The sequence below is a fragment of the Ranitomeya imitator genome, chromosome 1 (genome assembly GCF_032444005.1).
Source record: "Ranitomeya imitator isolate aRanImi1 chromosome 1, aRanImi1.pri, whole genome shotgun sequence".
Taxonomy (NCBI): Eukaryota; Metazoa; Chordata; class Amphibia; order Anura; family Dendrobatidae; genus Ranitomeya; species Ranitomeya imitator.
In genome coordinates this window covers 1014775193-1014802172 of record NC_091282.1, presented here as the reverse complement: position 1 = coordinate 1014802172, position 26980 = coordinate 1014775193, and the positions used below count along the sequence as shown (strand labels likewise).

Sequence of the window (26980 nt, the reverse complement as noted above, 5' to 3'; positions counted from 1 at the left end):
ACACAATGCCTAGGTGTGATATTTGTTCTTCTTCCCAGCCGAACTCTGAATTATTTTTAATAGAGTTTATTGTGGTGTTTGTAAGGTAAAATTGTAGGATTTTCGATTTACTGTTATTAATTTTAAAGTTTGATATTTGTGAAAATTCCTCTACTATCTCAAGAAGTGTTGCAATGGATTGTGACGGATTTGTGAGTGAAAGCAGCATGTCGTCTGCAAATAGACTTATTTTGAATTGTTTAGTCGGTGTGTAAATCCCCGTGATTTTTTCATTTATGCGAATTGCTTCGGCTAATGGTTCTATCGCCAAGGCGAACAGCAGTGGCGAGAGGGGACACCCCTGTCTTGTGCCATTATTTATATAGAATGATTTTGATAAGGTGCTATTTATGTAAACTTTGGCACTTGGCTTGGAGTACAGTGTAAAAACAGTTTCTATCCATTTGTTGTTGAAACCAAAATTTAAAAGAACACTTTTTAAGTAAGCCCAATTGACTATCGAACGCCTTTCTCGGCATCCAGTGTTAGGAGAATTGAGGGGGTTCGGGTAGAATTAATTCTATTAATAATGTTTATAAGCCTCCTAGTGCTATCGGAAGTTTGCCTGCCTTCAATGAAGCCTGATTGGTCATCATTGATTAGCCTTGGTAGGATTCCTTTCAATCTTGTAGCTAATAATTTGGAGAAAAATTTTAAGTCTGAATTTATCAGGGAAATTGGGCGAAAATTCTTCACCTCTTCTAGATTACTTGATGACTTGGGAATCATAATAAGTGTTGCCTCCAACATCTCTCCAGGGAAGATCCCACCCCCCGAAACCTGGTTGAAAATTTTTGCCATGTAAGGAATAAGTATATCTGCAAAGTTTTTGAAGTATTCGTTTGTTAGTCCGTCTGGGCCTGGTGATTTTTGTAATTTTAGTGAGTTTACCGTTTCTGTAATTTCTGAGATTGTTATTGGTGCGTTAAGTTGTGACAGGTCTGATGGGCTGATTTTAGAAAGTTGTAGTTTATCAAAGAACTCTGTTATTTTTTGGGGATCTGGTTGAGAGTTAGGATTTTCTCCGTTTAGGTTGTATAGTTTCATATAATAAGAAGCGAATTCCTCTACTATATCAATTGGGTGTTGTTTTATATCTCCAGCTGCATTTTTTATTTTATATACTCTGCTACGAACTCTCTCATTCTTCAGTTTGGACATCATGAACCTCGTTGGTTTGTTCGTCTCAGAGTACACTCTAAACTTTGACACTCTAACAATTTTATCAAAGTCATCAAGGATAGCCCTGTTTAGTTCCTGTCTCAAATTGAGGATTTCCCTGTAAACTTGCTGAGATTTTATGTTTGTTTTAGAGAGATCATTTTCCTTTATATTTATTTGTTTTTGTATAGTTTTAATTTTTTCTATTTTTTTGGAGTTGTGTCTTGCTGCTATTTGAATCAATTTCCCCCTTATTACTGCCTTATGGGCACACCACACTGTGAGTGGGTTCATCCCCTCAGTATCGTTTTCTTTGAAATATTGTTTTAATGTCGTGACAATTTCATTTCTATACTCTGGGATGTTCAATAGGAAGTCATTGCACCTCCATAAAGTAGAATTTTTAAAGAATGGGCCGATCCACATTTCGAATATGATGGGAGAGTGGTCCGAGATTGACATGTCTAGTATGGCTGAGCTTTTTATTTTATTGAGGGTGAATACGTCTGTGAGAAGCAAGTCTATTCTCGCAGAGGTTTTATGTACTGATGAAAATAGTGAGTACTCTCTGGATGAAGAATTTAGACACCTGAAAGTGTCGTATAGCTCATTGTTTTGAATCCATTTATTGAGGTTACATGTTAAGTGGCGAGTTAAAGACGTGGAATCCAAACCTCCGTCAGGCACCATATTAAAGTCTCCCAAAATAAATAAATTGCCCTTCTTTTTTGACTGGACTTTCTTCATCACTTTATTGAGAAAGCTCAGCTGTTTTGTGTTAGGGCAGTACACATTAACGATTGTACACTGAGTTGAGTTGATTTCACAAATTAGAATATGGTACCTGCCGGCGGGATCCACCACCTCCTCAACAAGATGGAATGGCACCGTATCTTTTATTAACGTGATTACTCCTGCCTTTCTTTTGGGTGATGAAGATGAGAAAGAGTGTAGAAAGTCCCTGTGGGTGAAATTTGGATGGCTACCTTTTTTAAATTTCGATTCCTGAATGCATACGATGTCTGCATGTGATTGCTTAATTTCTTTCCACAACGCGTACCTTTTCCATGGGCTATTAAGCCCTCTGACATTGTAGGACATACATTTTAGCTGCATAATCCGGTATATTAAAGGAGCTGTAGGAACACCAAGAAAAGATAAAAGGATTAACAATCAAAAGAAACGGTTTGTCAAATACAATACAATAAAACTGGTATGAACAAGAAATTCAAAACTGGGTCTGTTCCCTAAGGAAGTCTCGACCTGTTGGGGGAAAAGTTCATGAAAGATTGACTCTCCACCTTTTCCCTACGATTATAGAGGAAGCGTTAGCCATAAGTTTTCCGGAGTCTCTTTAGATCCTTAAAATGAAATAAAATCAGGAGTGAGATTTAAAAAGTGCCAGTCCCTCCTCCAAGGTATTAATCACAACGAATTTGTCTCTGTAGCTGAACATCAACTTGGTAGGGAATCCCCATCTGTATTGGATATTTTTCCCTCTTAAAATATCTATTAAGGGCTTGAAAGATCTGCGGGTGTCCAGAGTGTGTTTTGAGAGATCTGTGAATATTTTTAGTTGGTGGTAAGGCTCCGGAAGCGAGCCCTTATTTTTAACATAATCCTGTATCTTTTCCTTAGTGCCGAAAAAGTGTAGGCGAAGGATCGTATCCCTTGGTTTGTCTGCTAGTATGCCTTTGGGTTTAGGGAGTCTATGGATTCTGTCAATGCAAAGGTCCATAGTGCTGAGACTTGGAATCGTTTTTTTAAAGATAGTTTTAACAAAGTCTGGTAGTTCTGATTGTCCTACTTCCTCTGGGATACCTCTGATTTTCAAATTATTTCTCCGACTCCTATCCTCTAAGTCTGCCATTTTGGTTCGGAGGTCGTTAATTTCTTTTTTTAAAACAATATTTTGGCTGGTTAGTGAGTCTGTTTTAGTTTCAAGGTCAGTTATTTTGGATTCATAGAGTTCCAGTTTTTGGGTAAAGCCTCTGCAGACCTCCTCAAAAGAGGCATTATGTTTAGCGAAACCCGTATCTAATTTCTGGTCAATTAATGAGGTTATTTTTTGATAAAATAATTCCTCGTGGCTCATTTTTGGAGTATTTGGTTCTGATTCTGGTCGGTCTTTTTATTTTTACTTTCAGAGTCCGAATTTCTCTCCTCCTCCGGTGCGCCTCTCTTGGCCGATACAGTGGTGTCCATAAGCTGACTCAATGCTGAAGACACAACCTTCGCGGAGGGGAGATTTTTGCTCCTGGTATCTAAATTTGTTTTGATAGGATTAGACCGTTGAGTAGGAGCGGCTTTTGGAGAAGTGGATTTAGCACCGTTTGGTTGCGTTGTTATTTTATGAGTTTTTGGGTCGTCAGCTTTTTGAGGAGATCTAAATTTAATTGGGCTCGACAGGTTGGAAATGTCTGTATATGATCTGGAATAGGATGCAGAAGTTTCCTTTTGATTTTGTAGTGATTTTTTGTTTTCAGACCTTTATTCCATTTAGGAATTGTAATGAGTATGCGAGTTATTTAGATTAAATCCTCTATTTTCAGCAGTCAAATTCTCAGCTTTAAATACTTAAGAAGATAAGAGAAACAACGTCCGTGTATCTCAAAATTGGTACTGTCTCTTTAAATGCAGCTATTGTCTTCAGATTCTCTGTTGTCACTTAGAAACATTAATTTATCCACCAGGTGGCACTGTGGCGCTGAGAAGGAGTCACAAGATCAGGTTTTACTATGGATGTTGTATATCCTAAGCTCTGTAGAATATGGGAGATTTATTGTGACAAACCCCAGAGCTTGTGTGCAGTTTGTGGACTATAATGCGAGGGGCTGGCTCCCGGACCCCAAATGTTAGAGGGTTTATGTTATTTTAATAGTGTTCCACAGCAGGCTTCCCGCCCAAACAGTACCTCGTTCGCATTCCTCAGCGTCAGTCCCGGGGTGGTATTTAGCAATGCCTTATTACTTCCACAGCTTTATCTCCCGCCGGACAGACCGGGGTGAATCCCCTTCCTTATGCTTTTTATTTGCGGCTCGTTAGTGTCTAAGGGGGATTTCCGCCACCGGGCTTACCTTGTGCCTCAGTGTGCAGGGAGGGCACCGACGCTGTTGTGCTCCGACTTATAGATGTGGCTGTGGGGGTTAGAAGCGGCGCCTCCAGCTGTTGTCCCACGTCGCTGCAGGGGTCAGGAACGGTGATCCTGCTGCGATGCGGCTTGGAGTAGGTGCTCCTGTCGGCCGTCGCCGCAGGCAATGCGGCTCTCTCTTCTGCTCCTCGTTGCGGTCCTCCGGCGCTAGTGTCTGTGTGCTTGTCTGCTGTGATCTCCAGTGAAGCTGCCTGTGCTCGCAGCTGTGTCCGGCGTCGCCGCTGCTAACAGGAGCGGCGTCCCCAAGATGGTCCGAGGAAGGCTCAGGAGCGGTCGCTGATCTCCCCGGGTCCTCGCTGTGGCAGCGCTTGTCACCGCAGTGGCGCGCAGGAGCAAGCAGCGATGAGTCAGGCGGTTCCGGCTCTGCGGTGGCCTGTCCAAGTGGTTGCTCCTACGGGTGGCCGGAGTGCCTCTCCAATCCTCCTTTGCTACGCAGTTGGTCCTAGTGCGTCTGGTTATCTGGCGCCCCTCTTAGCTGCCGGTCCGCGCCATTTTCTCTGTGTAGCGGTGGGGAAGCTCCCCTGTCTAGACACCGCTATGTTGTGAATTAGGGAAGGTGGCAGTCTCTGGTTTCTTCAGCTGCTTGATGGTGGGACGTTTCTTCGCTCCTCTGTGTCAGGTCCTCACAAGCAGAGGGAACCCAGGCTGCAGACGATGAGCTGCACCGGGTACTCTGTCAGCACGAGGCAGATGGGAGCTCCAAAATGGCGGCTCCACTAGTTCCTTGTCAGGCAGAGTAAAGCGTGCTGGATAACTTCAGCTGCATTCCATCTAGAGTCTCCGTTTTGGTGTCGTTTTGATGCTCGTAGTTACGGCTATTAAGTAATGTCAATAAAATTTCTTTTTATCCTCATATAGTCGCTTTCCTGACGCTGTATTTGGGAAAAAGCTAGAGAGCTCACAGCTCCTGCACCCTCACATGTCCAGAGCTAGGCCACGCCCCCGTATAACATTTTTTTAAACATACTTAAAACATGTGTAAATATGTTGTAAAAGACCCTATCCCAAGAATCCTTATACTTTTTCCACACACAAAAAAAAACAATGCAAACTTAGGATAAAGATTGGGTGTCTAGACTAGACGACCCCCTTAATATACTCTTATTTAAGTTGTGGTTTCTTTATAAAGGGGTCATGGTGCGATTGTGAGAACCATGGCCCTTTCATTCTGCTGATCAGTTGGAATCACTATGGATCATACAATGAGGGTCTATGCCAAAGATAATCCAGCAAATGAAAAGCCTGGTTAGCACTATTATTGTATGTTCACAAAGCTTTTTCATTTCACTGAATGTGTCTTTACTCATGGCAGTTCAAAATGCAAAATTTGCTGCTGAAATCTGAGGGTCAGTGATTCCATTGCAAACACAAGTTGAATATGCTTACAGGAAAACTGACGTGTAAAAGAAAAAAAAACAAAAAAACACTATAGTACTACTGAGAACATACCTGGAGAGAAATGCAAATGCAGAATATTAATAAATATTATTTGCATCATGGGAAATATCTATTCATGCATGCTTTTTTTTTCTCAGATGAGCGAAGGGTTAAAAAAAATGAAATGAAACGTATAAACCTTTTAGACATCACATATAATTTGAAAATTGGCCAAATAAAATCATGTCCTCAACAAACCATAAGATCAAATGCTGCACCTATCCAGGCCCTACTCAGACAGAAAGGACAAAAGCCATTACCTGGAGGCTTCTGTTTGTGAGCGATTCATCCAATGCGGTGGCCAACTCCACTGCTCGTTTCTGACTAGAAGGGTCCAGATAATACATCATTTTGGCAGCTGTAAAATGGAGAGAAAAAAAACACCTATATTAATATGACTCAAACATGGACACAAATTATCCATTCTTAACCATTAAGCGACTGCTGCTTACATGTATGACAGATGAGCACTATCACTATATGGAGTGCACAATGTTAAATCCCGCTGTTTGGTGTGATATCTCCATTTGGAAGGTGTCCACGAAGGCTGTTGTCAGTTCATAGCCCAAGTTCTTAAGGAACTCCACTCAGTTACTGCTGGGCGCCTGTACAGAATTTTTAGAGACTCTAGTGACTGGATCAGTGCCAGGCGAGTGGAACAACACTAATGTGGTGTCCATTTTCAAAAGGCCTTTAGCTGCCATCTCTTATCTCAGTAATGGGAGAGTGTCTTCACTGGATACAAATTTTACATCAGAAGGAGGTTTTTGATAATGACCGCTCAATTCTGGCAGAGAAATAAGTACATTTCTCTGATAAGATATATTACAAAGTTGCTAAGATTCACATGTACTATTGATTTATGAAATAAAAATTAACACAACGGTTACTCTTTTATCCATTACTAGATGGCAGCCCGATTCTAAAGAATCGGGAGTCTAGAATCCATATATACTTTATTTATTCAAATGTAAGAATAATACAATTAATAAATAATAGTAAGAAAGAACAAAAATAATAGGCAGTATATGGAGAAAACACCAAACAAAAGTTCAAAATTGGTGTGAAAATTTCACAACTAAATATATATAGTTTTGGTAAATGGTATTATCATTTTTTTGACGAAATTCGGCAGGAGCTTGAAGAGCAACGTCACTGGGCCCGCCTCCACGCAGTAGAAACTTGCGGTGAGGTAAAAATTCAAAAATCACACCAAAATGGCGGGCGGAGTGTGTCACAGTACGGCACGTTTCTGATTGGTCGCTCGCAGCAGGCGGCAACCAATCAGACACTGGACACTGTTGACGTCACTTATCTCCGGACATTAGCTCCGGACATTAGCTCCGGACAAAGCCACGGAAGTTGGCACAAATTGCAGGAAGTAGTATTCTAGGCAATTATATATTAGATTATGGGAAAAATGTCCAAAGGGCTTCTATACAGGAGTATGTGATGGAAGGGAACATTATACACGATGACCAGTATGGGTTTACTAAGGAAAGAATTTTAACCCGGTTCATTTTTATGAAGAGGTGAGTACAAGCCTGGACCGAGGGGTAGCTCTGGATATAGCGTTTTCGAACTTTGCTATGGCGTTTGAGACTGCCCCACAGACTCCTAATGGGTCAATTAAGGGCTATAAGCTTAAAAAGAAAGGTTTGTAATTGGATCAAAAAATGACTCAAAAACACTGCACCCAAGAAGTTGGGGTGATTGAGTGCTACTTTGAATGGTCTTTGGTAGCAAGTGATGTACCCCAAAGTACAGTGCTGGGTCCGCTATTTAACTGATTTATTAATGATGCAGAAGACTGGATTAATAATATTGTTTCTATTTTTGCAGATGACACCAGCCGTGTAATATAGTGCAATATGTGGAAAATGTTCATAAGCAGGCTTGTTCAAACTGAGTGTTTGGGCATCCACTTGGCATATGAGGTTCAATGTAAAGCTTTGCACCTAGGTACTAATAATATGTGGGCATCATATGTTCTAGTGTGGAATAAAAATAGGAAGGTCAATTGAAGTGAAGGATCTGGTTATACTTGTAGATCACAGACTAAAGAACAGCATCTAATGCCAATAGGAAATTGTTGTGTATTAATAGAGGCATGGAATTTTGGGACAGTTATGTAATACCACTACTTTAAAAAGCTTTAGTCAGACCCCATCTGGAAAACGCAGTTTGGTTTATAGAATAGATGTCCTAGAGCTGGGGTGTCAAACTGCATTCCTCGAGGGCCGCAAACCATGCGTGTTTTCAAGATTTCCTTAAGGTACCTTCACACATAACGATATCGTTAACGATATAGTTGCTTTTGGTGACGTTGCAACGATATCGTTAAGGAAATCGCTATGTGTGACAGCGACCAACGATCAGGCCCCTGCTGTGCCATCGTTGGTCGCTGAACAAAGTCCAGAACTTTATTTCGTCGCTGGATCTCCCGTGGACATCGCTGGATCGGCGTGTGTGACACCGATCCAGCGATGTCTTCACTGGTAACCAGGGTAAACATCGGGTAACTAAGCGCAGGGCCGCGCTTAGTAACCCGATGTTTACCCTGGTTACCATCCTTAAAGTAAAAAAACCAAACAGTACATACTTACCTACCGCTGTCTGTCCCCGGCGCTGTGCTCTGCACTCCTCCTGTACTGGCTGTGAGCGTCGGTCAGCCGGAAAGCAGAGCGGTGACGTCACCGCTCTGCTTTCCGGCCGCTGTGCTCACAGTCAGTGCAGGAGGAGTGCAGAGAAGCAGAGCGCCGGGGACAGACAGCGGTAGGTAAGTATGTAGTGTTTGTTTTTTTTACTTTTAGGATGGTAACCAGGGTAAACATCGGGTTACTAAGCGCGGCCCTGCGCTTAGTTACCTGATGTTTACCCTGGTTACCGGCATCGTTGGTCGCTGGAGAGCGGTCTGTGTGACAGCTCTCCAGCGACCAAACAGCGACGCTGCAGCAATCCGGATCGTTGTCGGTATCGCTGCAGCGTCGCTTAATGTGAAGGGGCCTTTAGCTTTGCACAAGGTGCTGTAATCATTATGTGTGTAGGTGATTAAATTATCACCTGTGCAAAACAAAGAAATCCTGAAAACATGACCTGTTTGCAGCCCTTGAGGAATGCAGTTTGACACCCTTGTCCTAGAGTCAAAGAAAGCCACTAACCTGATAATGGACATGGAGAATCTTAGCTATGAGGGAAGATTAACCCCTTACCGGCATCGGACGTACTATACCGTCCGATGCCGGCTCCCCTGCTTTGATGCAGGGCTCCGCGGTGAGCCCGCACCAAAGCCGGGACATGTCAGCTGTTTTGAACAGCTGACATGTGCCCGTAATAGGCGCGGGCAGAATCGCGATCTGCCCGCACCTATTAACTAGTTAAATGCCGCTGTCAAACGCAGACAGCGGCATTTAACTACCGCTTCCGGCCAGGCGGCCGGAAATGACGTCATCGCCGACCCCCGTCACATGTCCGGGGGTCGGCGATGCGTCTCCATTGTAGCCATAGAGGTCCTTGAGACCTCTATGGTTACTGATTGCCCGTCGCTGTGAGCGCCACCCTGTGGTCGGCGCTCACAGCACACGTGCAATTCTGCTACATAGCAGCGATCAGCAGATCGCTGCTATGTAGCAGAGCCGATCGTGCTGTGCCTGCTTCTAGCCTCCCATGGAGGCTATTGAAGCATGGCAAAAGTAAAAAAAAAAAGTTTAAAAAAATGTGAAAAAAATAAAAAAAACATAAAAGTTTAAATCACCCCCCTTTCGCCCCAATCAAAATAAATCAATAAAAAAAATATCAAATCTATGCATATTTGGTATCGCCGCGCTCAGAATTGCCCGATCTATCAAATAAAAAAAAGTATTAACCTGATCGCTAAACAGCGTAGCGGGAAAAAAAACTCGAAACGCCAGAATTACGTTTTTTTGGTCGCCACGACATTGCATTAAAATGCAATAACGGGCGATCAAAAGAACGTATCTGCACCGAAATGCTATCATTAAAAACGTCATCTCGGCACGCAAAAAATAAGCCCTCAACCGACCCCAGATCACGAAAAATGGAGACGCTACGAGTATCGGAAAATGGCGCAATTTTTTTTTTTTTTTTTTTTTAGCAAAGTTTGGAATTTTTTTTCACCACTTAGATAAAAAATAACCTAGTCATGTTTGGTGTCTATGAACTCGTAATGACCTGGAGAATCATAATGGCAGGTCATTTTTAGCATTTAGTGAACCTAGCAAAAAAGCCAAACAAAAAACCAATGTGGGATTGCACTTTTTTTGCAATTTCACCGCACTTGGAATTTTTTTCCCGTTTTCTAGTACACGACATGCTAAAACCAATGATGTCGTTCAAAAGTACAATTCGTCCCGCAAAAAATAAGCCCTCACATGGCCAAATTGACGGAAAAATAAAAAAGTTATGGCTCTGGGAAGGAGGGGAGCGAAAAACGAACACGGAAAAACGAAAAATCCCCCGGTCATGAAGGGGTTAAGAGAATTGCATATATTTAGCTTTGAGAACAGCAGTCAAAGGAGATTTGTTGTATCCCGGTACCCGTTCTACTGCTGCTGAATGAGACAGTTGTCGTGTGTCAGTAGATTTGTTTGAGTGTGTGAAAATTAGTTTGGGCACTTTGATAATTTTAGAAGATGTAATACATTGCATTGCGTATGGGACGATTCATAAATGTGCTTTGCTGCCATCTACTGGCCAATGTGTATATGAAAATTAAGTGATTATACTCCTCACAACAAGCTGCCACAGAAACGGCTGGGAGGAGCCTCCCAGCTCAGGGCTCTCATACTTCCTGAGATAACGCCCAGCTCACGGCTCGCACACTTCCTGAGGTAACTCCCAGGTCAGGGCTCTCACACTTCCTGAGGTAACTCCCAGCTCAGGGCTCTCACACTTCCTGAGGTAACTCCCAGCTCAGGGCTCTCACACTTCCTGAGGTAACTCCCAGCTCAGGGCTCTCACACTTCCTGAGGTAACTCCCAGCTCAGGGCTCCCACACTTCCTGAGGTAACTCCCAGCTCAGGGCTCTCACACTTCCTGAAGTAACTCCAAGCTCAGGGCTCTCACACTTCCTGAGGTAACTCCAAGCTCAGGGCTCTCACACTTCCTGAGGTAACTCTAAGCTCAGAACTCTCACACTTCCTGAGGTAACTCCCAGCTCAGGGCTCTCACACTTCCTGAGGTAACTCCAAGCTCAGGGCTCTCACACTTCCTGAGGTAACTCCAAGCTCAGGGCTCTCACACTTCCTGAGGTAACTCCAAGCTCAGGGCTCTCACACTTCCTGAGGTAACTCTAAGCTCAGAACTCTCACACTTCCTGAGGTAACTCCCAGCTCAGGGCTCTCACACTTCCTGAGGTAACTCCCAGCTCAGGGCTCCCACACTTCCTGAAGTAACTCCAAGCTCAGGGCTCTCACACTTCCTGAGGTAACTCCAAGCTCAGGGCTCTCACACTTCCTGAGGTAACTCCAAGCTCAGGGCTCTCACACTTCCTGAGGTAACTCTAAGGCTACGTTCACATTAGCGTTGCGCCGCTGTTGCGTCGGCGACGCAGCGGCGACGCGCCCCTATGTTTAACATAGGGGACGCGTGCGTTTTTTGGGTGGCGTTTTTCGCCACGTGCGTCGTTTCCGACGCTAGCGTCGGACGCAAGAAAATGCAACAAGTTGCATTTTCTGTGCGTCCGATTTTCGTCAAAAACGACGCACGCGTCGCAAAACGCGCGCGTTTTTGCGCGCGTTTGCGCGCGTTTTTCCGTGCGTCGCGCGTTGCGTCGCCGACGCAGGGCGGCGCAACGCTAATGTGAACGTAGCCTAAGCTCAGAACTCTCACACTTCCTGAGGTAACTCCAAGCTCAGGACTCTCACACTTGATGAGAACTTCCTGAACACTGGCACAAACCACTTCTGAGCAGTTTAAGCTGCCTAAGCCAGAGAAAGCAGACTACTCCTCTCAGCATAATTTTCCATGTGAGTCCACACTGAGGGGACAGCTTTCTCCACATAATCTGCTCCTCGCAGGAGTGAAGCCTCATCCAGACAGGAGAGATAATGCTAGCCAGGACCAGACCCATGTGGCTGCCATGCCACCAACTTTGTTTAACATACTCCCTGTAAAAGGGAATGGTAGGCTCAAAACTGAATACTTCCACACTTTAATGTTTTTCCACGGAGAACCAATCTGTGAAGAACCATCCATCAGTGTAATATTTCTTGGACTGCACATAGCACTTCCTCTAATAGCAAGTGAAGAGAACTCTCCTCCAGCCGCCCTGACAGGCCATAACCTCACTGGTCTCAGGAGAGAACCATTACTTTCATATGCACAATATACTGTGAACTTTGCCTTTAAGAGAGAGACTGGACCCAGTTACCTCTTTCAGTAAAATTGGAATGTTTACAAGTTCACCTGTGTGTCTGGCTGCTTGAGACTGCACAAACACCACGGGCGCCCCAAAACCTGCACCCAGACACCACCACTACAGGAGTGCCACCGGGGGGTCCTATACCATCCACAAGTGCTACCGTGACATCATTATCTGCTGCCAGTGGGACTACATGCCCAAGCTGGCCCTAATGCAACATCTGGCGCCTCCCCAGTGGCCCACCAAAGATTTTTGAATAACTAGTACAAGTACATAAATGCCTGTAGAAAAAAAAAAAAAAGGGTCTCAAGCTGTTTCATGTAAAGCTCCCTAAAAAGGCAAGGGGAAATTGCCTCCATCTAGTAAAGAGAAAAAAAAAACAACCAAAACCTCAATCTCAAAATGAGTCTAGGCTACTTCACCATGAGAACTATCTGTAGATAGATGTTTTATTATTTTTAAAGGAGTAAATATTTATGTAAATATGAATACAACTTGGGCTTAAGAGGGAAAAACCTGCTCTGTAGGGTAGACCGTATCATTCAGTACGATGGTGCCTAGGCCACTATCCTTTTCCATCCCTTGGTTGAGCATGATGGACTTGTGTCATTTTTTAAATATAATATGTAACCTGCCCTATAGTTGGAAAGTGTATATTATGGCATCTAAAAGACTGTAGTGACAATAGTAATGGGAACTTCTAGTTTTTGTCTGCATGTCCAATTTACAAACATCTGTAATTAAAAACCACCCACCTGATAATCTGTGTGATAAGGAGCCAATGTTCTCTTTCAGGAAAGTGTTATTGAAGTTTGCAGGACTTGTTTCCCCAAAAAGTCGCTTCACCTCCTGCTTTAACACTGTTCTAACGGATTCATTTAGTTCTTTGCTCTCAGATACTGTCAGAGTGTGGAGGGAAAAAATGAACAAACAGCGACTTTAATACACAAATATATGTATGTACAGCGTTCCAGGCTCATATATTAAGTACATATTAATACTGCAGAAGAACAATACTCGTATAGGAGATACAATATTACCTGCACTAAAGAAACGGATCAAGCATTGGTGGAGCCAAGGATGGTTTGGGTCTATGGCAAAGGCTCTCTTTGCAGATTGCAACATTAAAAGGAATTTTTCTGCAAGTTTAAGAAAAGAAAATTCCATTAAATAACATACCTGCACAAATACATTTTCATAGGGGCCACGTATAGGTTTTCTTACCTTTCCTGAAGTAAATTTCAAAGGCATATAGATGTGTTTCTATTTTGTTCTTCACCAAATTCTTCAAAGGTGTTAAAAATTTATTAGCTTCTTCCAAAGGCTTGTCAACCTGTTTACAGACGGAGGATTCAGTGAACGCATTGTTACAAGCCAAACAGGCAATGCAATGACTTGTTTTCTGTCACCTGCACAATCATCCATCATTATATAAGAAAAAAATACATAAAAAAGGAGAACGCCTTTCCATCCATGACTGCGATACCTTGGCCAACTTTTCTGGAATAAGTTCTTCTTTTGGGCCGCCGATTTCCTCATCATCGTCCTCCTTTTTCTTCTTCTGGTTCCTCTGCTGCTTCTCCTTCTCAGCATTTTTCTTCTCCTCTTCTAGCTGAGCTTTCTTTTGGGCTTTCCTTTGTTTGTTGCGCAGCTTCTTTAGTTCTTTGTCAGACATATTGGCTATCACAGACAAGAAAAATTTGATAAGTCATTGACTCACACAAATAATTTTGGCTAATACGACAAATCTCACAAAACAAAAACATTATTGGCCATTTAACATACAACATTACAGATCATCATTTTTTTTCTTGCCTATTTTGACAGTTCGTCTAGGTTTTAAAGCACAGAAAATGAACCCTTCATTAAAAACACAATGTACACAAGGAGGAAAGACAGCCAGTGTAATGAGGTAAGAGACTTGGATTAATGTCTGAGCCACATGTTTAGTTTATACAATATAAACATAGCCATAGAACTCTGTCCACCCAACGGAAGCCTCAAGTGTTTCCCTGCTACATCACTCAAAGTCCAAAGCACTTCCATAAATAATTGACAAACAACCTGTCACTCTATTCAGGGTATGTGCACACGTCCGGATTTTTCGCGTTTTTTTTGCGGATTTTCCCGATAAAAACGCTATAAATCCGCATAAATAACGCTCAAATTATGCATCCTATCATTTAGAATGCATTCCGCATTTTTTGTGCAGATGTATGCGTTTTTTTCCGCAAAAAAAACGCAATCCGCAAAAAGAATGGCCATACTCCTTCTTTTTGCGGATTTTCTGCGGATTTCATGCATTCAGGGAAAAAAAAAAAAAAACACAAAAAATCCGCGCAAAAAACGCGCGGAAAAAAAACGCGATTTTCTGGCATATTTCTCCGGATTTTGTCAGGAAAAAAACCTGACGTGTGCACATACCCTCAATCTCTCCTGGCCACAATTTTACATGCTGGGGGGTGAGGAGGTGTGTGGGTCACTTATACCCCATTCTGGAGATTAGTGGGAGTTGTAGTGGTTGGCCCACCATAGATCTAAAGATTATCACTAGTGATGAGCAAATATACTCGTTGCTCGGGTTTTCCTGAGAACGCTCGGGTGTCCTCCAAGTATTTTTTAGTGGTCGAAAATTTAGTTTTCATCGCCGCACCTGAATGATTTACATCTGTTAGCCAGCATAAGTACATGTGGGGTTGCCTGGTTGCTCGGGAATCCCCACATGTAATCAAGCTGTCTAATAGCTGTAAATCATTAGGCTGCTGCAAGGAAAACTAAATCTCCGAGCACTTACAAATACTCGAAGACCATCAGAGCGTGCGCGGGAAATCTCGAGTAACGAGTATATTAGCTCATCAATAATTATCACTTAACTGATGGGTGATAGTTTGTGCTAACTGGGAAACTAGATAAGGCAGGGAGAAGATAAGCATGCTCAGCAATTTTAAGAACTCCCATACAAGTGAATGAAAAGAGTTAAGGTACCGCTACACTAAACGATTTACCAACGATCACGACCAGCAATACGACTTGGCCGTGATCGTTGGTAAGTCACACAGACAGCTCTCTCCAGCGACCAACGATCAGGGGAAAGACTTCGACATCGTTGAAACTGTCTTCAACGATGCCGAAGTCCCCCTGCAGCACCCGTGTAACCAGGGTAAACATCGGGTTACTAAGTGCAGGGCCGCGCTTAGTAACCCGATATTTACCCTGGTTACCATTGTAAAAGTTAAAAAATAAAAACAGTACATACTCACATTCTGATGTCTGTCATGTCCCCCGGCGTCCACAGGGTTAAAACTGCTTTCGGCAGGAGCGCTGCTAATGCACGCGCTCCGGCCGAGAGCTTCCCTGCACTGACTGTCAGCGCTGGCAGTAACAGCGGTGGTCGCTGTCACACATAATGAGATCGTTAGCGGGATCGTTGTACGTCACAAAAAGCGTGACGTTGCAACGATATCCTTAACGATATCGTTATGTGTGAAGGTACCTTTACACACGTGCGGCAGGGTGTGATGAGCAACTGTTGAATGGTAGTAAATGTGCCATAAAAGTCACAGACAGCATTAACCTTTAGGGTATGTGCACATGTTCAGGATTTCTTGCAGAAATTTCCTGACAAAAACCGGACATTTCTGCCAGAAATCCGCATGCGTTTTTTGCGCGTTTGTGCGTTTTTTTCCGCAAAATTATTGAACATGCTGCTTTTTTTTTACCGCGATGCGGTTTTCTCACGGAAAAAAAACGCATCGTGTGCACAAAAATTGCAGAATGCATTCTAAATGATAAAAACGCATACATATGCATCCTATCGTGGGAGAAGGGGGGGGGGGAAAACGCGAAAAAACCTGAACGTGTGCACATCGCTTACTAGACTCTTAATAGACCCAACATTTCCAGACACTTTTCACAATCGTCTAGCGAGGCAGAAAACACTGAAGCAGCAAATGATAACTACACGTACCAGTGTTTGCCTCCAGCTCTTTATTCTCATCTGTTATGGGGTTGTCATGGAGCTTCAGGTAAATTTCTATTGCGATCCGTGCTGCTTTGAAGTAAAATGGATGTTGTCTGAGGACGTCTTCTAACTTTAGCAAGTCCACATATGACCTGAGTGTAATTTTCCTCATACAGTAGGTGTGAAAATCAAACTGATCGTCCGTGATCTCCACAAAATGCTAAAAACACACACACACAAAAAAAATCAAATTCATCGATGTCTATCAATCAAAAACCCGCCAACATTTTACTATGCTGTCAGTAAATATCCTCTCTTAGTTCTTCAAGTTCTTCCTTTGCTCTAAAATGCTCACATGTTGTGCTGCGACTGGATGAAGAACTAGAACTCCTACTGCTATAGTGCCTTATTGCTGGGCATTTCTAGGAAAACTCATTTGTTAACCCTGGATGAAATATATGTCACGTTTCAAGTGAATAGAGAATAGGTGGCTCCAGGATGCCTTCTGTTATTCTAACAGTACACAAAGACTCACTCTTTCAATCTCATGGCATTTCTTAAGTGCTTCCCCAAACTTGTTCATAGATCTGTATGCTTGTGCACACTCAGTCTGGAACCACATACACTGCATCTCGTTCAGGTTCTCCACTGCGGATGTTCCCTCCTGCAGAAGTAAATGACATTTAAAAAAAAAACAACATTATGGTTCTTAGATCGATTTTACAGTTGTATTTAGCTAGAGAACCGGTCAGCAGTTTTCATGCTGCCAGGACACCAGGAAACAGAATATCCAGACAGGTTCCCTTCATTACAGAGGGTAATTTGTTATCTGGCCACAAAGATGGAAGAACGTCTCTGGTAAAAGGAAAAAGGTCTTCTGTATCGTTCCTTTAGGTTTCTCCTAGCGTGACTTGATTGTCAGGTATCTTTTTATATGGAATAGGAAGAAACCTGTCAAACCTGAGGGAGCCGCTCAGTGAAAGTTCAGCCTATACCCGTTTGTCCAGGTATTTATTGTCTTAAACACGTCAGCGCTTCAGAATAAAATATATTGCATTGTAATGAGTGAACCTGCCCGTGATGCGGGTGGCATGAAGCTGTCGACAGGTTCCCTTCACACAGCATATACCGGTAATAATGAAGAACTATTAATGAATATGCCTGAGCACCAGAAAACACAAACCCTTGTAAACTTGGAGCACATTTCCTCCGCCTCTTTTATCATGTTGGCTTTCAGCATGTACTTTGCACATTTTGAGTTGATAAACCTATCTGCCGTATCCAGAGCCTGTGCTTCATCCATCCACCGTGCAGCCTCCTTGATGTTACCAGCATGCTAAAAGATAAGAGAAACCACATTAAAGGAACAAAAAGGATGACGGTTTATTGGTGGCTGCATTTTGCTACAGATGTAGCACAACAATACACTAATGTATACTGAAGAGCTCACCAAGACAGTTCACATAAATAACCTAATACCCCCGAGGTTGAAATGATCAATGTACAAACAAGATCTGGTAATCTTACATCAATCTAGGTGTTTGCCGAGTTTCTCCTTTATGGAGGAATAAAGTGCTGCCATCTTTCTCATACCTTGTAGATTTTCGCTTTCACAAGGAAGAGCTCTATCAGTGTTGGTGTGCTCTCTATGGCGGCATTTATATATTCCAGAGCTAAAGAAGGTTGCCCAATCTTATCATAGTGCTGAGCCAAATAGTACTGGACCCATAGTAACGTAGTCGGAGGTTCTTCTTTACCATCATCTATGGGAAGAGGAGAAAGATTTAACTCTTACAATAAGATCTCACATTTCTAATAATATAACCAAGCAGTCACAGTTTAAATCTACAAAAGTACATGTTCTTAAAAGCTTTGACCAACCATCCGCAAGGAGTTGGACACATGCAGTCATAGAGAAATGCCGTAAAACTACTAGAATTTACCCTTAACTCTTTACCAGCACACAAAAATGAGAAAACTCTTCCTGAAAATGTCATTTTTTAATTGCAACTATAGCAGAGTTGCCATTTTTGTAGGGACTATTTGGGCAAGTCTGTGTTTTATCCTGAAAACGGTCAAGAAATACTTTGAAAGTCAGAATTTTTTTCCCCAAAATTGTAGCTATGCAAAAATTTGGCAACTTTTGACAGCTTCTTACGGTAGTATAAAGCCGTCGATAAATGGCCACATCCACCATTCAAATACATTAGCAGTGTCAGCATTTTGTGCACCAGAAATGCTACTCCAGTCAGTGGCTGGGGTAACATTTCTGGCAAGGCACACACTACTGAAAAGATGAGCCAAATTATCTGTGTTGCCTGTGCCTCTTGATGAATTTGGAGTTTCGTGTTCCAGCCAGTGTTCAATAAGACTGGTATGTGCTAGTCTTAATGAATCGGCCCCTCAGTACTAATCCTGCAGAACCAAGATCTGCACCACATACCTGATCCATGGTAAATAAATAAATAAATAAATAAAAACAAACCACAAAGATAGTGCAATGCAAACATCAATTCAAGGCCAAAGTTTGTGACATTTAGGCTGTGTGTACACGTTCAGGAAAGATTGCAGAATTTTGCTGAGCAAATCCGGACTACTTTCGCAAGAAATCCACTTGCGTTTTTTTTGCTGATTTTTCCGGAGGTTCCCAATGCAATAATATAGCAGTAAAACCATGAAAATACACAAAATTAATGAACATGCTGCGTTTTTTTCCGCGATGCGTTTTTTTGTGGAGGATAAACGCAACATGGGCACAAAAATCGTGGAATTCATTAAAATTGATGGGATGCTTAATGTAAGCATTTTCGCAGCGAAAAACAGCCGAAAAAATGCGGGGGGGAAAAAAGCGAGAAAAATCCGGAACGTGTGCACATAGCCTAACCCTTTCAGCTCCTTTATCCAGGGAAGTGATCTTTTTCACCCCTTCAAAATGTTTTTTATGAGGCACGTTTCGAAATTTTAAAAAAGTGGTGCATCTCATTATCAAAAGTAAAATAGGTCCAATCAATCTCGCTCACGTAAATTTGCATGAGAGGATGAAACGATCAGACCTAGCCGATAAATATGGGATATTGTTTCAATGCCAAAACGTTTTTAAAAAGCTAATACGGGTCTAGAAATATGTTCTGCCATGTAGGTGTATTACTGTATAACACCTCATGGTCTCATTCAAAGTTCTCAAATCACATTTTATATGCTCAAAATTGAACACAAATTGATGGGGAAAAAAGGTGAGATAAGAGTAGCAGCCTGACAGATCAGGAGGCTGGCCACCTGCAGACTGGATAAATGTAGACAATCATACATATACGAGAACTTACATAAAACCATAAAACATACAAACCATTTATGTTAAACAACCGGCAACTTTTTAATGATGTATCATAACCCACTACAAGATCTTCAATAATCTCCACCTAAGGAACAGTATGAAAGAATTACCAGATAAGTGCAGTACTGAAGAAGTACACAAGGTAAAAAAAAAAAAAAAGACAAATCTGTTACGTGGCTCGCTACTTTTTATTTAAAAAGAGAGATTTTAATTTCTCTAGTGTGTGTGTGCACACATTTATTATATACACACATACAATATTAGTCATAGTTTTGGACACATCTGTTCAACAATTTTCCTTGTTCTTATGGAATGTCAACATTGTAGTTTCAGACTCATGGAAGCAAAACCACGAAAATATATTAGATAGATAGATAGAGAGATAGATAGAGAGATAGATAGAGAGATAGATAGAGAGAGATATATATAGATATATATATAGAGAGAGAGAGATATAGATATATATAGATAGATAGATAGATAGATAGATAGATAGATAGATAGATATAATCTATCTCTCGAAACATTGATTAAAAATATATGCTTGAAACAAAGCAGAATGCGATTCCCCCTCACCTCCTCCTTTTTACTATCATACTCTTTCACTCTGCGGTCTAACGCATCCCAAACCAGGTCAGTTAGGTTGATGTCAGGTGATAGTGGGTCCATGTTATCTGACTCTTCTCTTTGGGTTGTCATGTCATTGCAGAATGATGTGGTAGCCATGCTGAGTAAATGTACCTTGAATTTGTAATAAATCACCAACGGTGTCACCAGCAAAGCACCCCCACACATCAATGTTTCACAGTGGGTACCTCACATGTAGAAACCATCTGCTCACCTTTTCTGTGCCTCACAAAGACAAGGCGGTTAGTACCAAAAATCTAAAATTTTGACTACTTGGACCACAATACAGATTTTCACTGATCTGATGTCCAATCATTGTGCTTCTTGGCCCAAACAAAGTCTGTCCATCTTTGAGATCCTTAGTAGTGGCTTATTTGCAGTAATCAGACCGTAGTGACCTACTTTTTAAAGCTTTTTCTGGATAGTTGATGTTGAGATGTATTCGCTACTTCACGACTTTGCATCATTTATGAGGGCTGTTGTCTGAGGTGCTGTCCATGAGGGCGGTTTCTGAGGCTAGTAACTTTGAAGATAATTTTGGTCTTCCTTTCCTGGGGCGGTCCATAAGTGAGCAAACTTTATCACACTGATTGATGGTTTTCATAACTGCGCTTGAGGATACTTTTAAGATTCTAGCAAGTTTCCAGATTTACTGACCTTCATAACTTAAAGGGAACCTGTCACCCCAAAAATCGCGGGTGATGTAAGCCCACCGGCATCAGGGGCTTATCTACAGCATTCTGTAATGCTGTAGATAAGCCCCCGATGTTACCTGAAAGAGGAGAAAAAGACGTTAGATTATACTTACCCAGGGGCGGTCCCACTGCTGGTCAGGTCGGATGGGTGTCTCTGGTCCGCTGCGGCGCCTCCCATCTTCTTTCAATGACGTCCTCTTCTGATCTTCAGCCACGGCTCCGGCGCAGGCGTACTTTGTCTGCCCTGTTGAGGGCAGAGCAAAGTACTGCAGTGCGCAGGCGCTGGGCCTCGCTGACCTTTCCGGCGCCTGCGCACTGCAGTACTTTGTTGTGCCCTCAACAGGGCAGACAAAGTACGCCTGCGCCGGAGCTGAAGATCAGAAGAGCACGTCTTGGAATGAAGATGGGAGGCGCCGCAGCGGACCAGAGACGCCCATCCGACCTGACCAGCAGCGGGACCGCCCCTGGGTGAGTATAATCTAACGTCTTTTTCTCCTCTTTCAGGTAACATTGGGGGCTTATCAACAGCATTACAGAATGCTGTAGATAAGCCCCTGATGCCGGTGGGCTTACCTCACCCGCGATTTTCGGGGTGACAGGTTCCCTTTAAATTAAAGATGGACCATTGTTTCTCAGCTGAGTGATTCTTACCATAGTTATACCGACTTAGTTATGAAGAAGTCAGCACTGTATTGAACGGTGTGCCAACATTGCCCCTGTAAAACACACCCGTTTATCACAAACCCTTTCTGAAAGGCCGGTGAATACACACATGAACCCCTGACAAGGCATAACTGCTCACTGGAAGCCATTCTGACTGCCTGATGAATCTGATTAATAAAATGGCAATGGGGAGGTAGATATTGGATCCAGCTGGATGAACATATAATTTTGTTTCTTCACTTGAAAAAGTAACCGGTAAAGAGTTGAAACGCATTGTGAATAAAAAGCCTTTTCCTCATCATCTTTTCTGAAGAATTGATTCACTCCAGCAGCGCAGCCCACCTACATGTTCATCCAACTGGATGCAATAGCTCCTGGAGGATTTATCCACCAGCCATGGGGCAAGCTATTTTACTTCATGCCTACATAGGAGTTGTGCCTGTCACAACACCACCAGGTGAGAATAACCTAGATTTACACAAGGGTGAAGGGAGAGGGATAATTTGAAATATTTGCATTTTAAACACACATTTTAGTCTGTTTCACACTTTTCTTTACTCACTGCTCTCTTACGTGTTCCTTCGTAGTTTTGCTGCCATCATTCTGAAGCTACAATTTTCAAACTTCATTACAAAGAAACCCATTGAATAAACGGTATCCAAACTTTTGACAGGGACTCTACATACAAATACACTCTTGCATTTCAAGGCAATTACAGTAATATGTATATAACATGGCATGGATGAGAGCAACCGCTGTACACAAATAGCAAAGAGCACAGGACCCATCTGTAAATATCTGATAGAAGAGTAAAACAATTCCCGTAAAGGCCATCTGTTCTTTCACGTAATTGTTCAGGATTAATCTGTCCTATGTGAACATGTGGAATAACACTATTTCTAGTGTTTCTATAGCCTACATTTTTGCCAGTTCTCCCTCATCAGGCTCTATATTCAAGGCTGCATTTTAACATTACTTTTCACAGTTCAGGTATCGACCAGCATTCTCGGACTGGCCGCCGGTCTCCTGGCACCAACTTGACAGCCTCATACATATATGTAGCGGTCATGCTCAAGACAGGAGACCAGTGTGTTTATTGGAAAAAATACCCCTTTATGTTTCTACATGAAAATTACAACGTATTTGTCTAAAGATCTCTTTGCAAGGACAAGTTGTGTGTATTATGGCAGGAGGGCAGAAATATCCCTCACTAAACGCGCACAATTCATTCTAAAAACATTAAAGGTCAAGCACACATTTCATTTTAATAAAATCACAAATCATTAAAATTTCTAACATAAAATAGTATTTACCTTTTCTTTGTCACTGTACAGTGATCGCAAAGTGTTAAAAACCGGGGGGCACCCTTTACTGAAGTTCATTCTCAAATACTTATCCAGACACACTCTGAATTTTTCACCTGAGAGAATTATTAAAATAAAAGGTATAATCATTTGAAGGAATTAAAACGGTAAAAAAAAAAAGCCATAAGATAAAACAAAAAAACTAAAGTCATGTGTGTCACCTGTTAAGAAGTTTAAAGGCAATCGTCTTGGCACCAAACCTCTGGGATATTTAATCCAACTGTCCTCATAGATCTTCAACCTTTCTTCCATTGTGGCTGTAGCAGGGGAGAAAGAAGATCTCCATTATAAAATATATATGTATATCACAGCAAACTTTAGGCCAAAATAATCATTTGATTTGTGAAATTTAACAGCAAAGAGATCGTGCTACATACAGTTAGGTCCATAAATATTTGGACAGAGACAACATTTTTCTAATTTTGGTTATAAACATTACCACAATGAATTTTAAACAAAACAATTCAGATGCAGTTGAAGTTCAGACTTTCAGCTTTCATTTCAGGGTATTCACATTAAAATTGGATGAAGGGTTTAGGAGTTTCAGCTCCTTAACATGTGCCACCCTGTTTTAAAGGGACCAAAAGTAATTGTACAATTGACTCCAAGGCTATTTCACGGACAAGTGTTGGTAATCCCTACGTTACATCATTCTCAATTAAGCAGTTAAAAGGCCTGGAGTTGATTTGAGGTGTGATGCTTGCATTTGGAAGGTTTTGCTGTGAAGTAAACATGCCGTCAAAGGAGCTCTCCATGCAAGTGAAACAAGCAATCTTAAAGCTGCGAAAACAGAAAAACCCATCCATGAAATTGCTACAATATTAGGAGTGGCAAAATCATCCTGAGAAAGAAAGCACTCATCAATGCAAAAATGTTGTCTGTCCAAATATATATGGACCTAACTATTTAACAGCCAGGTAAACACTCCTCTTACCAATTCTGGGGAGTAGTTGCAGTAATGACCCTTTTAGGGTATGTGCACACGTGGTTTTGAGCTGTGCGGATTTTTCCGCAGTGGATTTGAGAAATCCGCAGGTAAAAGGCACTGCAGGTGTAAACCGCTGCGGAATCCGCACAAAGAATGGACATGCTGCAGAATGTGAACCGTAGAGTTTCCACGCGTTTTTTTTCCGCAGCATGTGCACTGCGGATTGCATTTTCCATAGGTTTACATTGTACTGTAAACGCATGGAAAGCTGCTGCGGACCCACAGCTGCAGACCCGCAGCTGCAGACCTGCAGCAAAATCCGCAACATGTGCACATAGCCGTAGGGTATGTGCACACGATGCGGAAAACGCTGCGGATCCGCAGCAGTTTCTCATAAGTTTACAGTTCAAAGCAAACCTATGGGAAACAAAAAACGCTGTGCACATGCTGCGGAAAAAAACATGCGGAAACGCAGCGGTTTACATTCCGCAGCATGTCACTTCTTTCTGCGGATTCCACAGCGGTTTTACAGCTGTCCCTATGGAAAACCGCAGGTGTAAAACCACAGTGAAAAATCGCAGAAAAACCGCGGTAAATCCGCAGCGGTTTTGCACTGCGGATTTATCAAATCTGCTGCGGAAAAATCCGCAGTGGACCAGAATACGTGTGCACATAGCCTTAGGCCGAACACAGTCAGGCTGCCGTCACACTAGCAGTATTTGGTCAGAATTTTACATCAGTATTTGTAAGCCAAAATCAGGAGTGGAACAAATAGAGGAAAAGTATAATAGAAACATATGCACCACTTCTGCATTTATCACCCACTCCTGGTTTTGGCTTACAGATACTGATGTAAAATACTGACCAAATACTGCTAGTGTGACGGCAGCCTAACAGTGCTCCTTTTAGTGCATACTAATCAGTCACCTTTGTGTGACAAACAGTAAAAAAAAGTAAAAACAATTCTTCTTGTGCTTTACCACATGGCAATTATAAGGGTACGTTCACACAAGATGTTTTTTTAGTATTTTTTCTGCAGCAAAACCTGATCTCTTGGCCGGAAAGAAGCTGCAGAAAAAAGCAGGTTTTGCTTGCGTTTTTTGCATGCTAGATTTGTCTCTTGTGCATGCTGATAAAAAAGTCCTGTTCTACAGAATCAGGTTTTGGCACAATAAAACGCAGCAAAACCTGATACCTGCGTTTTTGCTGTGGATTATCAGCATTTTTCACCATCCATTTATGTCAATGGGTGAAAAACGCTGAAAAAAAAAAAAAAAAAAAAGGAAAGCAGTCACATGCACTATTGAGCAAAAAAGCAATGCAAGGCACAAAATACTGAGGGCATAAAAACAAAAGGTTGACTGGTTCTGTAAAATGCAGCTAAAAATTTGAATAAAAACAATGAAAAAACGCCTACTGTGAACTCGCCCTAATACTCGCAGTTGTGCTCCCTATACAGATCAAAAGTAAGGCTTAGACACTTCTAATGTCTCCATTCTGCCCCAACAAAGCAATAATGCCCCGTTTTGTAGAATATTGCCTTGTAGAAGAGTTGCATTATGTGGCGACACCACTAAACAGTAGTTGCCTGTGAAGTCAGTGGGCCGACACAAGGAGGGATGTAGTGATGTCATTAAGCTGCAGCGAGTGGAGCCTCTGATGTCATGTGCATGTCCTAATGGGGCTGTGGCTGTCATACAGACAGTGGCAGGAGGCCAAAGGCAAGCAACCTCCTCCTGTCTCACACACACCGGGTGCTAAAAGAAAGGTTAATGAGCCGATGCCAAGAGACGTCAGATATATATCGTGCAGATGTCAGGCATGCAGCCCCACTAATTAGGATTAACATCAAAAAGCTGTTGGAAATGTTTGTGCAAATCTATGCAAGCAGAGCAAGAGAGGAGTACCTCTTAACCCCTTCATGACCCAGCCTATTTTGACCTTAAAGACCTTGCCGTTTTTTGCAATTCTGACCAGTGTCCCTTTATGAGGTAATAACTCAGGAACGCTTCAACGGATCCTAGCGGTTCTGAGATTGTTTTTTCGTGACATATTGGGCTTCATGTTAGTGGTAAATTTAGGTCAATAAATTCTGCGTTTATTTGTGATAAAAACGGAAATTTGGCGAAAATTTTGAAAATTTCGCAATTTTCACATTTTGAATTTTTATTCTGTTAAACCAGAGAGATATGTGACACAAAATAGTTAATAAATAACATTTCCCACATGTTTACTTTACATCAGCACAATTTTGGAAACAAAATTTTTTTTTGTTAGGAAGTTATAAGGGTTAAAATTTGACCAGCGATTTGTCATTTTTACAACGAAATTTACAAAACCATTTTTTTTAGGGACCACCTCACATTTGAAGTCAGTTTGAGGGGTCTATATGGCTGAAAATACCCAAAAGTGACACCATTCTAAAAACTGCACCCCTCAAGGTACTCAAAACCACATTCAAGAAGTTTATTAACCCTTCAGGTGCTTCACAGCAGCAGAAGCAACATGGAAGGAAAAAATGAACATTTAACTTTTTAGTCACAAAAATTATCTTTTAGCAACAATTTTTTTATTTTCCCAATGGTAAAAGGAGAAACTGAACCACGAAAGTTGTTGTCCAATTTGTCCTGAGTACGCTGATACCTCATATGTGGGGGTAAACCACTGTTTGGGCGCACGGCAGGGCTTGGAAGGGAAGGAGCGCCATTTGACTTTTTGAATCAAAAATTGGCTCCACTCTTTAGCGGACACCATGTCACGTTTGGAGAGCCCCCGTGTGCCTAAAAATTGGAGCTCCCCCACAAGTGACCCCATTTTGGAAACTAGACGCCCCAAGGAACTTATCTAGATGCATAGTGAGCACTTTGAACCCCCAGGTGCTTCACAAATTAATCCGTAAAAATGAAAAAGTACTTTTTTTTCACAAAAAAATTCTTTTAGCCTCAATTTTTTCATTTTCACATGGGCAACAGGATAAAATGGATCCTAAAATGTGTTGGGCAATTTCTCCTGAGTACACCAATACCTCACATGTGGGGGTAAACCACTGTTTGGGCACATGGTAAGGCTCGGAAGGGAAGGAGCGCCATTTGACTTTTTGAATGAAAAATTATTTCCATCGTTAGCGGACACCATGTCGCGTTTGGAGAGCTCCTGTGTGCCTAAACATTGGCGCTCCCCCACAAGTGACCCCATTTTGGAAACTAGACCCCCCAAGGAACTTATTTAGATGCCTAGT

The 26980-nt window shown here is 42.1% G+C and overlaps 1 protein-coding gene across 1 annotated transcript in view; it reads right to left on the bottom strand.

Annotated features, from left to right (window-relative positions):
• The window catches only part of NAA15 (N-alpha-acetyltransferase 15, NatA auxiliary subunit), an 89045-nt gene that overhangs the window by 21971 nt on the left and 40094 nt on the right, over nucleotides 1-26980 (bottom strand). Inside the window, exons 8-19 of the mRNA XM_069743965.1 lie at nucleotides 22976-23071; nucleotides 22764-22870; nucleotides 19478-19550; nucleotides 17725-17894; nucleotides 17315-17467; nucleotides 16667-16795; nucleotides 16138-16351; nucleotides 13657-13850; nucleotides 13395-13503; nucleotides 13211-13309; nucleotides 12926-13069; nucleotides 6049-6146 (exon numbers count right to left, since the gene is read on the bottom strand). Of these exons, the coding sequence (XP_069600066.1) occupies nucleotides 6049-6146; nucleotides 12926-13069; nucleotides 13211-13309; nucleotides 13395-13503; nucleotides 13657-13850; nucleotides 16138-16351; nucleotides 16667-16795; nucleotides 17315-17467; nucleotides 17725-17894; nucleotides 19478-19550; nucleotides 22764-22870; nucleotides 22976-23071 (1586 nt within the window). The remainder of the gene's footprint in view (nucleotides 1-6048; nucleotides 6147-12925; nucleotides 13070-13210; nucleotides 13310-13394; nucleotides 13504-13656; nucleotides 13851-16137; nucleotides 16352-16666; nucleotides 16796-17314; nucleotides 17468-17724; nucleotides 17895-19477; nucleotides 19551-22763; nucleotides 22871-22975; nucleotides 23072-26980) is intronic.